The 16,130-nt window shown below is 39.3% G+C and overlaps 1 protein-coding gene and 1 pseudogene across 3 annotated transcripts in view; both read left to right on the forward strand.

The window, feature by feature from the left end:
- Nucleotides 1-10,945, forward strand: part of LOC101572528 — a 28,775-nt pseudogene extending 17,830 nt beyond the window's left edge.
- A 2,188-nt stretch (nt 10,946-13,133) lies between these two features.
- The window catches only part of Phka1 (phosphorylase kinase regulatory subunit alpha 1), a 191,536-nt gene continuing 188,539 nt past the window's right edge, over nt 13,134-16,130 (forward strand). For all 3 annotated transcript variants that reach the window (XM_023707093.1, XM_004646775.2, XM_023707094.1), the window contains exons 1-2: nt 13,134-13,563; nt 15,181-15,339. In XM_023707093.1, coding sequence (XP_023562861.1) covers nt 13,486-13,563; nt 15,181-15,339 — 237 coding nt within the window. In that variant the 5' untranslated portion in view covers nt 13,134-13,485. The remainder of the gene's footprint in view (nt 13,564-15,180; nt 15,340-16,130) is intronic.

Raw genomic sequence — 16,130 nt, forward strand, 5'->3', positions numbered from 1 at the left:
TAGCAATGAGACAGTTTCAAATCAAATCGGAAGTACAGTTTCAACAAATAATACACTGCATATATTCTTCTTAGTGGTTAATTGCTGTACAAGATGTGGGATTGAGATCCTATTCATTATTATGCTCTCTTTTAAATACATTTTTAAAAAATACAAGGAAAAAATTAAGACTTCTTGAAAGCAAGCATTAATATTCAATTATTTCTCCAATTTGGCATAACTATATCTGTTAATCTGAACAACAGATTTGGTGTTAAAAATAGATTATATTATATATAATGGTTATATTACAACCATTGTTAATTGGCTATTCCTGTTTTGAAAATCTGTAACATATGCACTATTGTGTGTTACCCTGTTTCTGTCATTTTTTCTATTTGTTTTTGCTTCAGTTTTTACTCTTCAAGATAAAATAAAATTAAATCTAAATACACAAAAAAGAAAGGAACTTGTATCAGCTTTTGATATTTCTCAATCCCCATTACATAGCTGAAACTCTCTACCTGAATGACATTTAGCATAAAGTACTTCTTGATGCCTGAGAAATAGAAAAAGTAATTTTTGTTTGACAAAAGGTAAAAAAGAAAAAATTCCATTCTACAGCTAGTTAGATTTGCCTCTCAGTAAAAACTACTAACTTGTTCTTTTTATTTCCAACTTTCAGTTTGTGAGATTATCTTATTTTTTGTGAGATTATTTTAAAACAATTTTATTTCTTTCAATAAACTCTAAAGTATAAAATTTGGAACAAGAAACAGTACCTTGTGCTAAGTGCCATTGGTGTAGGCAGCTGAGTTAGATAGAAATATGATAGGCAGTCAGACAGGGCTGGACCCACAAAGGACCAAATATGGAAGACAAGATGCCTTGCAACTGTGGGAGAGACAGGCCCTCCTGCTGCGGGCCAGACCTCAAGACGAAAGGTTAAACAAATGCAGCCACACAGCACCCTACGTGACTCACTTCCCCATTTGATCCTGATTTAATCTATTTTACCTGAGCAATTATGTTTGTAATCTTACTGGTTGACAATAGTTTTGTCCCACCTCATGCCCACCTAGTAAATTCCCTTGTTTCCCACCTTAGACCCACCTCATCTTATGGTTTTGCTCTGTAAAAATCTCCAGAAAAGGCAGGGTTCTTTTTTTTTTTTTTAATATTTTTTTATTTTTTATTTATTTGAGAGAGAGAGAGAGAGAGAGAGAGAGAGAGAGAGAGAGAGAGTGTGGTGTGTGTGTGTGGGGCCAGCTCAGCCCACCAGGGGGCAGGGCTGGCTGGCATGTGGTGCTGGGGGATCGAACCGCGGTCCCTGATGCTTTGCCAAGCTTGTTCTAAGTAGGTGCTTTAGACCACTGAGCCATCTCTCCAGCCCCAGGCAGGGTTCTTAACAACACACCTAGGTCCCCTTCTGTCCCTCTCTCAGACAAGAGCTTTCTTTCCTCCAATAAATAAAATCTGCTCTTAACCTCCGTTGTTCCTAAAATTTATTCTTCGATTTTAGAGAACATGAATTTGTCCTAGGTGTCTTTCAGGTTGGGGGTTTCTTTCCCCTATATCACTGTGAATGATGGGCATTTTACAAACTGGCTAGTAGGAGGTGATACTCCTCTTGTTTTGAACTTCATATATGAAAAATAAAACATACTCCATGGCTATTATATATAATATACATATATTATATAATGCACATATATTATATATATTTTATATGTATAATATACATATATAATAAACATATATGTATACATATTTGAAAATATATATATATATACATATTTATAAGAAGCTGTGTGAAGGGCTCATACAAAACCAAACATTTTAAATGTTTTTATTCCTTAATGGATACATAAAGACATAGCAGTTGTACATATTAATGAATCAACATTTGATGTTTCAATACATATATACATTGTGTAATGTTTAAATCAGCTTTAATACATCTAATTCCTCAAAGTTGTTTTTTTTTTCTTTTCTATATTTAGGACAGGGTCTGCAGGGTCTACAGGGTCTCATTGTGTGGATGGAGCTTGTACTGATCCTCCTGTTTTCAGCCTCCCAAGCACTGGAATTACAGGCACGCGCCACCACGCCCAGACTCAATTGCATCTCAGCGTGCCCCAGGGGCGGGGCCGGTATGGCATGAAGGGGATCGAATCCTGGCCCCTTAGATTGCACATGAGTGAGCTCATGTGCTACTGCTTTTCTGTACATGGCTTATTTCACTTATAATCATCTTCAGTACTATCCAGGTGATTACACATGACAAATTTCTTCCTTTGAATGGACTGAATAGTATTTATTTTTGTGTATGTGTCATCATTGTTTACCTATTCATTTCTTTGTTAAGTTTCTTTGTTAAGTATTGGATTATTTCTCTAAATTTCTTCAAGTTCATTGAGTTTCCTTAAAACAACTTTTAAATTCTCTGAGTTCTCCCATACTGATTACTTCTTGGTTAGTTTGGAGTACCTTATTTTGAATTCTAGGTGAGATAATGGTTTCCTGGAAGTTCTTAATGCTTATTTTCTCTGAGTCAATTCCACTGTTTAAGTATTGGATGGGACCCAGGTCCCCTTTTAGCTGATTTCCGTTACTGTGCTGTCATTGTTTCAGCACTGGAGAGAGATTCATTCCCAGCTTTGTTCCAAATTCATAGATAACAGATGCTTCCAAACAACACAAGATATGCCTAAAAAAATTACTCCATCCCACAAGCCACTCCCTGGGGACAGAGTAGGTCCAGATATCTCAATCAGTCTTCGGCTTGTAGACAGTCACTATGGGATTCTGCCTGACTCAATGTGGGTGGACGATCCCAAGGTCTATCTTACACCATACCTGTGATCAGCCAACAAGCTTTGTCATTCACTGAGGCCACAGACTCTCAAGACCAGCACAGCACTAAGGAAAGATCAAGGCTTTAATTGCTGTGGTCTGCCTATTTCTAGGACGGGTCCATGTCCCAACTCTGTTGCAACTAACCACAGTGATGTTGGCTGGGATAAATGTTCAATAACCTGGGACCATGTGTCTTCCTCTGGTAGTGAGATTGTGCCACATACTCTGTTAACAAGCAGGCCTTGATATGGTAGCCATTAGGACTTCCCAGTGGTGAGTTTTACCACCCTGACTCTAAGTGGCAAAATCCTGAGCTCACTGCCTTAGTCCATTCAATGAATGGAGTCTTGCTCCATGCTATGCTGCCTAAGTTTAGGGTAGTATTGGTAAAGGCAGTCCCTTGGCCACCTCAGTTGACATTGAGAAATAATAAATACAGGTGATCCTGTGGTATAAAAGGAACACTCCTACATTGTCGGTGGGAACATAAACTAGTACAACCATTATAGAAATCAGTATGGAAATTCCTTAAAGAACTAAGATTAGAAATTCCATATGACCCAGCTATACCTCTTCTAGGTATCTTCCCCAAGGATCTTAATACACCATACTACAGTGATACATACAAACCGATGTTTATAGCAGTACAATTCATAGCAACTAAATCCTGGAAGCAGCAGTTGTTCCTGTCAATAGATGATTGGATTAATAGAATGTGATACTTATATACAATGGAATTCAACTTGTCTATAAAGAAGGACAAATTTGAGACATCTATAGGAAATTTGATACACCTGGAAAATATATTGAGTAAAATAAGCTTTACAGACAGGCTTAAAAACCATATGGTATCTCTCATTTGAGTAAGGCAAAGTATAAACAAAGAGATCAACAGAAGATGGATAAGAGACAAGGTGATTGGTCTCTTGCAAATGGGAAAGGGTCCAAGAGGCCAAGGGTGAGGGAGGAAGAGAAGCAGAAGGGGAAATCAATAGAATAAAGATATGCTATGTACAGAAATGCAATAACCTAAGTGGATATGAACATTATATGCCATAAACATGAACTAAGATTGATAATATCAATAAAAGTAAAAATGAGGAAAGAGGAATTAGAGGAAGAGAGAGGGAGAGAGAGAAAATGGGAAGAGCATTTTTAAAAAGGAAGCAAGTTGTATTATTTACATGTACCTACTCCCCAAGATGATTGTAAACTGCATGTACTGCAAACATGTACTACTACTAACAAATAATCATTCAAAGAGAAAAGATTATTAGAATCCATGAGACAATTTGAAGGTGGAAAGTAACATAACTTGATTTACATTAAAAGATCCATTTAGTAGCAGTATAAAAAAATAGGAAAGAAATCTGAAGGCAGGTACACATGCTGAGAGGCCCTTACTATATTATGGGGACAAACAGGCAGTGATCTGAGAATCCAGAGGAAAGGCGAGTTAACTTAAAAGGTAGAGTGCTTACCTAAATGGACAAGGCCCTGGTTTCAATCCTTAGTTCTGAAAAATGAAGGAAGGCAATACAATGCTAGGATGTGAGTATGGACAAGATGAATATTTAGAAGTAGATTGTGTAGGGTTTGACAACTGTTATGTGTAAGAAAAAGGTCTTCGAAAAGGAGTGGAAGGCGCTGGGGAGATGGCTCAGTGGAATAAGTGCTTCCCTGGCAAGTCCAAGGGCCTGAGTTCAATCCCCAGTTCCGCAAAAAAAAAAAAAAAAAAAAAAAAAAAAGGAGTGAAAGATGACTCAGGTTCTACTTTTGCAAGTAGGTAGAACATTATGCCATTTGTATAGGGCATCTTGGAGAAAGAGCAAGATTGGCAGGGGAAAAAATCACATGCACACACATACACAAAAATACTGAAAATAGGCTTGCACTTTAGACTTAGTATATTACATACAGTTTTTTTATTTAGTGCTGATAATTTGGAGAATGGAAAAATAGACTCACAGAGATTAAATAATTTACCCACTGTTACAAAGGCAGGATGTGAGATGCTTTTCATGTTTAAATACATATGTTAATACTGAAAAAGTGGTCACATTTCCAAGGGGATAAAGAAGCCGTAATTTTGAAAAACAGCAAATGGCATGGACAGAACTTATCCTACCTGTCCTATATAAACTGTGCCACTAGCTACAAATAGCAAAGGAAGCGAAGTTCTTTATAAAAGAACAACAGCTAATGAATATGGAATGATATAACATCATTTTGCAACTCCTAATGAATTAAGAGATATAAATATTGAAAGACAAACACACACCATGGGCCTTCTGATTATAGTACATCATACAGTCTATGGGCAGTCTAGCCAAGACAATTGAATTTGAATCTGTATAAGTCTCCAAAATGAAGTACCAATTTATAGGAAATATAGAAGACAAAAAACACATTAAGATGATACAGTGGGAATGCAATCAGTAAAGTCAAAACGTGGGAACTCTTCAGGGAAAAATAACCTAATTTCTTCAACAAAGTGCAAGAAAAACAGAGAGATAATAGAATAAATCTAGGACTCAAAAGACACTTAAAGACATAAAACATATATCAATGAAATGCAATGCACGCAGCACATTTGGTCCTAATTCTAACAAACTATAAATCTGTCTCTGTTTCTGTCTCACACATGTAAATGCACACACACACATACATACACACACGCAAATTTATGAAACAATATTTTATAATATTAAGAAATTGCACTTTAGGTATAGTAATGGTAATGTGTTATATTTAATAAAGTTGTCTTATCATTTATAAGTACCTAGTATTTATGGATGAGAAGATATTAAATCTAGGATTTATTTGAGAATAATATGAGGGAGAAGCACATGGATGTCAATGAAAGAGAAAAGGTTGGCTGAGTTGATAGTTGTTGTTTCTAGGTGGTAAAGTTCATTGTATTTTACGTTGTTTTAAGTACGGATACTTAACCACGTCCTTTATGCTGAGCTACATCCCCAGCCTTTTATAGTCTTGAGACAGGGTCTTGCTAAGTCTTTAAGTTTTCCAAGCTAGGCACAAACTTACAGTCCTCTTGCCTCAGCCACCCAGAGTGCTGGGATTATTGGCATATATCACCGTGTCTAGCAACATACTACTTTCATAATAAAATATGGTTTTTTAAAGTTTGAAAATAGGTCAGAAACATATAAAAGTAAAAGTATAATTGGTCAATTAGAACTATGAGCTGGCCTCAAAAAAGACTAACAAAGTAGACAAGTTTCTTGGTATATTCATCTAACAAGAAAAGAGAAGGTACGAATGAAGTACATCAAGGGAAACATGATCCTGATTTATATGACATTTAAAATTTATATGAAAAATTTTGCACAACTTTATGTTGATAAATTTTGACCTCTTGGGGCCGGGGAGATGGCTCAGTGGAATAAGCACTTCCCTGGCAAGCGCAAGGGCCTGAGTTCAATCCCCGGTTCCACAAAAAAAAAAAAAAAAAAAAAAAAAATTGACCTCTTGAGACAATTTGCAATATAAGGAGACATTGTGTTCATCACAAATGAAGGTGGGAAGAGACTGCTAGTGATATGTGTCTGGTGAATCTAAGGGTGCCGCTGCACATCCCACAATGCATCTGCCTCCCACAAGCAAGAAGCATCTAGCTCAAAATATCAGTATTGTGGCATTTGAAACACTCTAAATCAGTAACTGTATGGAAAAAAATTGATACGAAAATTGACTCCAAATGAAATTGAATATATGAATACTGTATTAACAAGAGATGAAATGAATTGGTTTTCAAAAATCTACTTGTTCCTCAAAATATGCCAGGTGAGCGCTACTACAAGTTCAAGGACTATATAATTTCATTTCACCTAAATATTTTTAGAGACCATAAAAATGAAAAAGTATTAAACTCAAACAGAATTTTAGCAAGAAATCAAACAAAAACAGACTATAGGCCAATATAATTTAATAACAAAGATGCAAAAATTCTGAATAATACTAGCAAATTAAATCTAGTGTGTATTTAAGAATGTTTCATCATAGCCAAAGATGGTTTATGTTAAGAATAAAAGTGTGGTTTTACAGAGTTGGAAGTATAACTTGGTGGTAGGGCCTGCCCAGCAGGCACAAGGCTCTGGGTTTGATCTTCAGCAGCACAAAATCAAACAAACAAACAAGGAATTAAAAGTATGGTTTAACCATTTTGTATCTGTATATAGAATAGTTAGGACAGATATACAGCTACTTTCTCTTAATTCAATGAGAATAAAGATTTGTACTAATAGTGTTTGGAAAGAATATCATGTCTGCATCTTGTACTATGAATAACTACTGTGAAGACAAAAATATGCAATGTATTAATTATTACAACTGTCCTGATAGCCTGTTTTGAAACTGTCTCACTGCTATTTGTTTCTTAATAAAATTAATTAAAAAATTTTAAAAAATAAAAGTATAGTTTACCATACAGGAAGCTAGCAGTACAATTCATACACAAACCAAAGGAACAAAGTTATATATTCTTTTTCAATACATGCAGAAAAAAGATTCCAATAGAATTCCACATTCATTCATAGTAATGTTAATAATCAAAGTTTAGGAAGTCAAAGAAAAAAAGAAACTATTTGAAAGTAATAATGGTATGCTTGAGAAACTTGCTGCAGATATATCTAAAGGTAAAACCCCGTCCCACTAATGTCAGGAACAAACAGTGATAATCACTGTACACTGTATGTGTCATTAAGATTTGAAAAGCAAAGACACAATTAATATGATCTGCAAATGCTATGACTCTACCTAGAAAGCTCAAAAACATCACCGTCAATCCCTTAGATCTAGTGCTAAGAGCTTACCATACAGTGAGTACAAGATACACAAACAAAAATAATTTTTCCTGTGTGCATCTATAATCAATTAAAATATGGTAGGAAAAGATCTGCTTATAACAACAAAATTGTAAAACACTAAGAGATAAATCTAATGTAAGCAATGAAATGCCTTGTTTTTATGGAGGCTTTATCATGGAAAAATGTATACAAATGTACTGAAAGAAGTAATGTTAATAGTAATGCTAATAGAACATTTATGGCAAAATATGCAATATATCTTTTAGAATTTTTAGAAGGGCGTTAAAATCTATACTGTATTATTATTTAAAAATCATATAACTCAATAAAAAGATAATATAGCAGAAAAGTGACTGGGTATTTGAACATTTATTAACTAGAGGAGAAAATTACATAAAGTAAATTAACATAATACAAATAAAAATTAATAGCTAAATATAGACTGAAAATGTTAGCCAAAGTAAACCTATCTTTCTTTAAAAGTTTTCATTTTGGAGTTAAACTGTTAAGTGACTATATAATCAGTCAAATAGAAATATCACTTTCAAGGAATATAATGGCATAGCAAGACTGAAGATAAAGGAGTCCTTATGCACCATAAGTGGGAGTGTAAATTATTAGAACCACTGTGGCAGTCCTTGTGGTTTGGATCTGAAATGCCCACCAAAGTCTACTGTAATACGATGCTGGCCCCCAGCTGGGGGCACTACTGGGAGTTGGTGGAGGCCATAGGAGGTGGCGCTCTGTTAGATGAATGAAGTAGGTTATGACTTGGAAAGAAATATTGGGGTTCAAGCTCCTTCTTTTTTCTCTCCGGTTCAGGCCTCCATGAGGTGAGCAGCGGTGCTCCACTGTGCACTCTCCAGCATGATGTTCGGCCTCATGACTGACCAGGATCCACAGATCTTAAAAGAATGTCTAAATTGTTGGGCTTGGTGGCACACACCCATAATCCCAGCACTTGGGAGGCTGAGGCAGAATTGCCGCGAGTTTGAGGCCAACCTGGGCTACAAAGTAAGCTCAAGGCCAATCTGTACTGCATAGCCAAATCCTATCTCATTAAGACAAAAAACGAGGTTAAACTATTGTGAGTTGTGCTAATTATAATACAATTAACAAGTCGCAGACCAAAAAGACTTTCTCTTATGAAGAAGCAATTAATAGCACAAAACTTTCTTTTCAATGAACTAAGACAAACTAGTAGTATAAATGAAACAAACTAGCATATATATTAAAATATTTTTAATTACTTTGTTATGAAATTTTGTTTTATTTTTCCATACAAGAGCACTTTTTTGTATTTTCTTTATTAATATCTACTTGTATTACATTAAAGTAAAAAAGACATAACAGATCAAAATGACCATGGACTGTAACCTCTGAAGCCCTGAGACAGAATAAGTCTGTAAGTCATTCATCTCAGTTATTTTGTCACACCACTGAAACCAAATATTTAAAACTAGGACTATTGTCTGATCCACTCATCCCTCTCCTGAGTATACATCTAAAGGAAATGAATTACTGTGTCTATGAGTCATTTGCTCTCATGTGTTAATTTTAGTACTGTGCGCAATAGCTAGCATGGAAACAGCCTAAGCATTCATAGATGGATGAATAGATAAAAGAAAATGTGGAACACACATTTAATGGAATACTACTCAACCATGCAAAGGATGAAATATTTTTTTAAATTTATTTGGTATAGACTCTTACTGTGCAACTTGGACTCATAGTGATCCTCCTGTTTTCAGCCTCCCCAGCACTGTGATTACAGGTGTGCACCACCATGCTCAGTCTCGGAGTCTGGTTCAGTGCACCTGGGGGCAGGGCCAGCATAGAACATGGTGCCAGGGATCGAATACTGGTCCCTACGTTTGCCTAAACAGGCACTTAGTCCTCTGAACTATCTTGCTGGCCCTTATGAAATCCTATTCTTTGCGACAGCCAACATGGGTATAACTAAAAGGATTTATCTTAAGAGTAATAGGTACTGAAAGCAAACACTCCACATCTCATTCATATGTGAAATCTAAAAAATGTTGATCTCATAGAAAATGACGAAAAAGAAGGGTAAAAGCTCATCGTGAGTGCTAACTTTTAGTTCATTAGGAATAGGCAGTTCTGGTAGGCTATTGCACATTAGAGTGACTAGAGATAACAATGTCCTATATTTCATAATGCAATAGAAAGGGATTACTTTATAGTACTTTTTTTTCTTGTGGAACCTGGGATTGAACGCAGGACCTTGGGCTTGCCAGGCAAGCGCTTATTCCACTGAGCCATCTCCCCAGCCCAGATACTTTTTTTTTTTTACCATAAAGTAATACTGTTTGAGGAGACAGACATGTTTAACATGACTTGATTGTTATGCAATGTATAAATGCAGAAAATAAGTACAATTTCTTTGTGTTAATAATAAAAAGTGATAACTTCCAGACCAACAAGACCTGGCTATAACTTGGGTGAGAATTTCAACATATCTGAAAAATGTGTTAAGGAGCCACATAAGCATAGATAAGGGAGAAATTAAAACCAATATGGAAGAGCAAATCAGTCAATTATTTATCTCAATGTGTTACAGTTTCTCCATTTCAAAAATGGATTTAACGGGTTCCACCGATCCGCGGCCTAAGAGGCAGTCACTGCGCCCAGCCGGAATGGCATGATTCTGAAGCCCCACTTCCACAAGGACTGGCAGCGGCATGCGGCTACGTGGTTCAGTCAGCCAGCTCAGAGATCCGCAGGCGCAAGGCCCAGCAGGCCAAAGCGCGCCGCATCGCCCCGCGCCCGCGTCCCGCGTCCGGGCCCATCCGGCCCATCGTGCGCTGCCCCACCGTGCGCTACCACACCAAGGTCCGAGCCGGCAGGGGCTTCCGTCTGGAGGAGCTGCGGGTGGCCGGTATTCACAAGCAGGTGGCCCGGACCATTGGCATCTCGGTGAACCCAAGGCGGTGGAACAAATCCACCGAGTCCCTGCAGGCCAACGTGCAGCGGCTGAAAGAGTACTGCTCCAAGCTCATCCTCTTCCCCAGGAAGCCATCGGCCCCCAAAAAGGGAGACAGCTCTGCTGAACTCAAGTTGGCCGCCCAGCTGACAGGACCTGTGATGCCCATCAGGAATGTCTACAAGAAGGAGAAGCCAGGATCATCACGGAGGAAGAAAATAACTTCAAGGCACTTGCCAGTCTGAGCATGGCCCGCGCCAAAGTCCAGCTCTTTGGCATCCGGCCAAAGAGAGCCAAGGAAGCCACAGAGCAGGATGTTGAGAAGAAAAAATAAAACACTGTTGGGATCTTGTAATAAATGCTCAGAAAAGCCAAAAAAATGGATTTAACAATGGCATCTACTCAATAGAGTCATTTTATACAGCAGTATAGCACCTGGTATGCAAAGAAGCTCATATGTCATTAAAGAGAGGGAATGAGGTGGTCAGGCCAATATAAATGGTGTCACAGCTTTATTTCTCATTAGCAATCAGCATCCTGGTTTTCATACATCAGTTTCTTGTGAGACAGTCAGCATGAGTCAGCATCCTGAGTCTGACCAGTTCTGGGGCACTAAGTAGATCAAGTTTCTAAACTGCAAAACTAAGAGTGCAGTCTGGACTGAGTTTCTAAGCACGAAGGCAATGCCATCCAGCAAGGTATCTTGATAGCCAGCCAGGTACCTTTCCTAGTAACACCCCCTCTGGCTTCCCTAATCTAGTCACAATTCTAAACAACACAGGGTGAGGGGTCTATGTGGAAGGAATAAAAAAGCTAGAAAAATACATTAAAATGTTAACAAGTAGTTATGTGAAGGGGTTATAAGAGGTTTTAATATTTTGTTTTGCTTTGGTACTTTCCAAGATTTTTTAGTGAACATGTTTGCTTTAATATTTTATAAATATGTTTAAATGATGGAGAGGCGAAGAAAAAGAAGGCCTGTATTTGAAAGGCACAAGGGAATGGGAAAAAAGAATCAAGGTATATGATGCACAGGTACTAATTCCCTAGGATGAATGTGATCATTATGCATACCTAAATGTATTAATAAACTTAATCGAAAAATAAAGAGAAGCTATTAGGGAGTTGGGGGCAGAATAGGGATGATTTTTCCTCCAATGTCAACTCTCTTTCCTTGTGTATGGAGGCTTGTAAACGGCTTATAATTAGCCCTCATGGTGTTTACATAGGTAGTGACTGCGATGGAAAATATTTGACCTGTTAATTCTGTGTCACTGTATCTAACTGTATTGCTGACTAGCTGTTGAGCCTGAAAGTCCCAGGTTTGAGTTTTTGAGCATTCCTTCATTCTTCATCATCATTATTAGATATTTGTTAATCACCTTCCAAGGTGTCTGGCTATATACTAAATTCAGTGGCGGATGGGTGAGAAGGAGGGCGATTATAAGGCAGAAGAAAGTTAGAGAAATAAAACAAGAAAAAAATGCAAAATCATGTGGCTTGGGTGAAGTAGCTAGCAAAGGCTTAGAACTCTAAAGGTCAGTCTGTCTAATTCCCTTACCCTTTGGCGCAGAGAGCAGGCGGTACTTAAGACATCTTCAGACGCCTGCAGAGTTTGGACAAGCAGCAAAAGGGGGCTGTGGGGGAAGCACTGGGGCTCCATTGCCCCGCCAATTGCAGCCAGATTCTCCCGAAACCAGTGAGCCGCGTTACCTGTAGGTTTCTTTCCGAGCCTTCCAGTCTTCTTTTATTTTCAAATGACTTTTTGTTTCCTCAGCCTTGTGACTTCTGTGCGCCCGAGGGAGCGTTCCTAAGCTGTTACAAAATCTCCAGCCCTAGTCCTGCCAAGGCTGCTCTCAGGCTCCGCTTTTTCCCAGCCCAGTCCCTCGCCTGTGGCCCTTGCTTCCCCAAAGCGCTCCGCTGCTGCCCCCTGCGTCAGTGCCAAAGCCGCGGACTCACCGGTTCCTGAGGTATACAATATTTCACCTAAAGTACCTTCCTCGCTTGATTTCAATCGGAGTGCTAAGTTTAATTAGAGATTTTAGTCAAAACCTAAAGTACAGTAGACTTCCTGAGTTGTTTAATAATTTACTCGGGGACTGACCCCAACCAGGGTCTCCTGCCTGTTAGGGAAGTGTTCTACCATTGAGCTACACCTCCAGCCTTAGAGCTTGAAAATCCGATTGTTTCTGCGTTGAGCACAAATGCGTCTTTCGGTTCAGTTTTGAAGCTAACATAGGTTCCTAAAACTAGTCCCGAAGAAAAAGAAGCAATCTCCTCATCATCCTGTGTGTACAGCAAGTGGGAAAAATTAAAATAGTCACTTGAAGTGTTTCGAAAATAAACTTCTGAGAGTACATTGCCTACGGTGACACATTCTCCGCTGTGGGGGGTGGGAGGGCGCAGAGCCCCAGGGACGAAGCGCACAGCTGCCAGGACCCGCTGTGCCCGCCCCGCCTCCAGCTCGCGTCTCCCTCTGGGCGGAGGCGGGGCTGCGGCGAGGGACCCGCCTTCTGGGGCGGGCAGTAGGATCAGGGCCTTGGCAGTCTCCGGGAACCGGCGGGGACTGCCAAAGCCAGACGCAGAGGCCCCAGGGGGCTGAGAGAGAGACCGCGCGGCGGCGACGCAGGCGCTGTTCAGGGCTCCAGACTGCAGGAAGCCTGGCGGGTTTGAGGGGGAGCACCTCAGACGGCAGTTCCCGGGAGTGCTGCACAGGTCCCACCCGACCCTGGATCGAACGTTGAGGGGGATCTGCTGGGCCTGACGCTTGGGCTTCCACAGTGAGGGCAGCTGTCCTCGAACCTTGTTCCTGCGGGGCTGACATCTTTTCTTTAGCCCCCGGCGGTTTTCGGAAGGGCTTAGAAACGTGGCGCGATGAGGAGTCGGAGTAACTCAGGAGTCCGGCTGGATGGCTACGCTCGGCTTGTGCACCAAACCATACTGTGCCACCAGGTAATTGTAGGTGTGTGACCTGGGATGACCGAGGATGTGGGGTGTGGTATAATTGGCAGAGATTCTGGGTAAACCCGTGTGTGTGTGTGTGTGTGTGTGTGTGTGTGTGTGTGTAGCAAGTTCTCCTACCCCACAGGTGGGAAGACCATAAAAGAATCCTGAAGGAGAGATCAGTTCTGGGTCTAGAACCGAACCAGTCAAGCACGATTAGCCACGACCCTCTGAGGGATGTTTTGGAGTTCGCTGGCGCCAAAGCCACGCCTAGTTCGAGGGTCAGAGTTGCCACATGCGTTGATGCTTGACTTTCCGCAGAACCCAAGTCTAAGTCTCATCTCCTTCCTCTTCCCCGCTCGCCGCTGAAAAGAAACAGGCGAACTTTTAACCATCATAAGACTAGACTACTGGAAAGATCAAAGCATTTTATGTATACATTTTTTGTTGGGAATATGGCGCTGAGGATTTAACCCAGCTCCTCATACGTGCTAGGCAAGCGCTCTATCACTAAAGGACATCCCAACTCTTTTAATCTTACTTTTTATCTTACCTTATGTTGAAACAGAGTCTTGCTAAATTGCCCTGGCTGGCCGGAACTTGAAATCCCCCTACCTCAGCCTCCACCTCTGATTAGCACACTGCAGGCATGGCCACTGCTCTCTGATAGTCATACTTTTTTTAGAAATGAGGGACTGAACCCAGAGCCTTTATGCTGATCTACATCTTCACTCCTTTTTATTTATTTATTTATTTATTTATTTATTTATTTATTTTAATTTTGAGACATAGTCTCACTAAGTCTTTAGGTTGACCAGGCTGGGCTGGAACTTTCAGTCCTCTTCCCTTAGCCTTTCAGAATGCTTGGATTACAGAGGTTCACCAACCATGCTTTGGTGTGTATTCTTTTAATTATAGTTTTTCCTACTCCTTTACTGCTCATTTTTTATTGGTAGTTGATTCTAATCACAAAGTTAAAGCTTCTTTTAATAATACCCTAATAGGGGCTGGGGAGATGGCTCAGTAGAATAAGCACAAGGGCTTGAGTTCAATCCCTGGTTCCACCAAATTAATAATAATAATAATACCCTAATAATGATTTTATTGTAATAATACCCACATTTTGGACTTCGTAAAACTTTAGTCAGTTCTTTACCCATACACAAGCTAATATTTGGAAAGAATGCAAACTTTCCATTAACAGAGGAGTAGTTTCTGGGAATCTAATGAGCAGCAGAATGGTGACTATAATTAATAAAACTTTATTGTATAGCTGAAATTTGCTGAGAGTAAATATTAAGTATTCTTACCATACCAGAGAAAGGTAACTATATGTTGTGGTGGATATATTAATTAACCTAATAGTGTTATTTGATTCAATGTATATATATATATATATATATTATGCATCTTAAATATATGTATTTTATTGTCAATTATAGTTGTTCAGCAAAACTGGGGAAGTAGAGCTAACATTTGCCTGCAATTGGTGAGAAGAGCAGGTTATGAAACTTAGGACTAGAAAAGTAGAGGAAAAACCAAAGTTTCCAATAACCCATTCCATAGATTTTAATATTAATACTCTGTGGTGGTTACCTGCCTGTCCTCTTTTGTTTGGTCTTGCAGAATCCAGTGACCGGCTTGCTTCCAGCCAGCTATGATCAGAAAGATGCCTGGGTCAGAGATAATGTATACAGTGTCTTGGCCGTATGGGGTCTGGGTCTGGCCTATCGGAAGAATGCAGACCGAGATGAGGATAAGGCAAAGGCCTATGAACTGGAGCAGGTATTGAAAACAAAACTATAAAGAGATGTAGAGCTGTAGGTGGTTCAGCTGGAGGGAGCAGGGATTGAAGAAAATGTAGCTCTTTTTGCCTTTCTAAGTTGCATTCCAAAAAGTTTTCCTGTATTACTCTGAAATGTTTCTTTGCAGTGGAAACATGAAACTTGCTGATGCAGGGGAAGAGGGTGCAATCTGTTCCATTACCTTGGAAAATCCAGTCTTGGCATCTTTCCTAAGAATTAGTCACCCTCTTTCTAAGTAAATTTTTTGTGGTCTCCAATTCATTCTCATTGAGAAGAATGCTTGGGCAGCTATTTACTATTTTACTTTATTTAAAAAATAATTCATTTTATGAATGTAACTGAAGCAAATCAGCCAACTTTCCATATTAGACACAAAGGCGAGTTTTGCTGCTGGAACTGCTGCTTCTGAGAGTCAGTTATCTCCTCCCCTTCCCACCAGAGGCAAAATGAGGTCAGCAGACACAGTACCAGAAGCCCATTTTTATGGCCCTTCTCAGTCAAGGAGAATCCCTTTACAAATTGTTTAGACACCCGGAATATGGTATCCTCTGGAGTAATCAAGAAAAGGATCATCTAGGCTACAGCTACTTTTACAGCTGAGGCCCGCTGCTGTAAGGTGTGAGTTCTTTTTCATTAGTGAGAAAGATTCTTTCTAAACCATTTTTTTTTTTCATGTGATCTCCCTCGGACTTAGGCAATCTGAACTCCAGGCTTCATCTATAAATCAAAATATTCAAATTTGGGTGTTTTTGAGGGCACCAGCATTTTGTG

This window comes from Octodon degus, unplaced genomic scaffold (genome assembly GCF_000260255.1).
Source record: "Octodon degus isolate 3935 unplaced genomic scaffold, OctDeg1.0 scaffold00280, whole genome shotgun sequence".
Lineage (NCBI taxonomy): Eukaryota > Metazoa > Chordata > Mammalia > Rodentia > Octodontidae > Octodon > Octodon degus.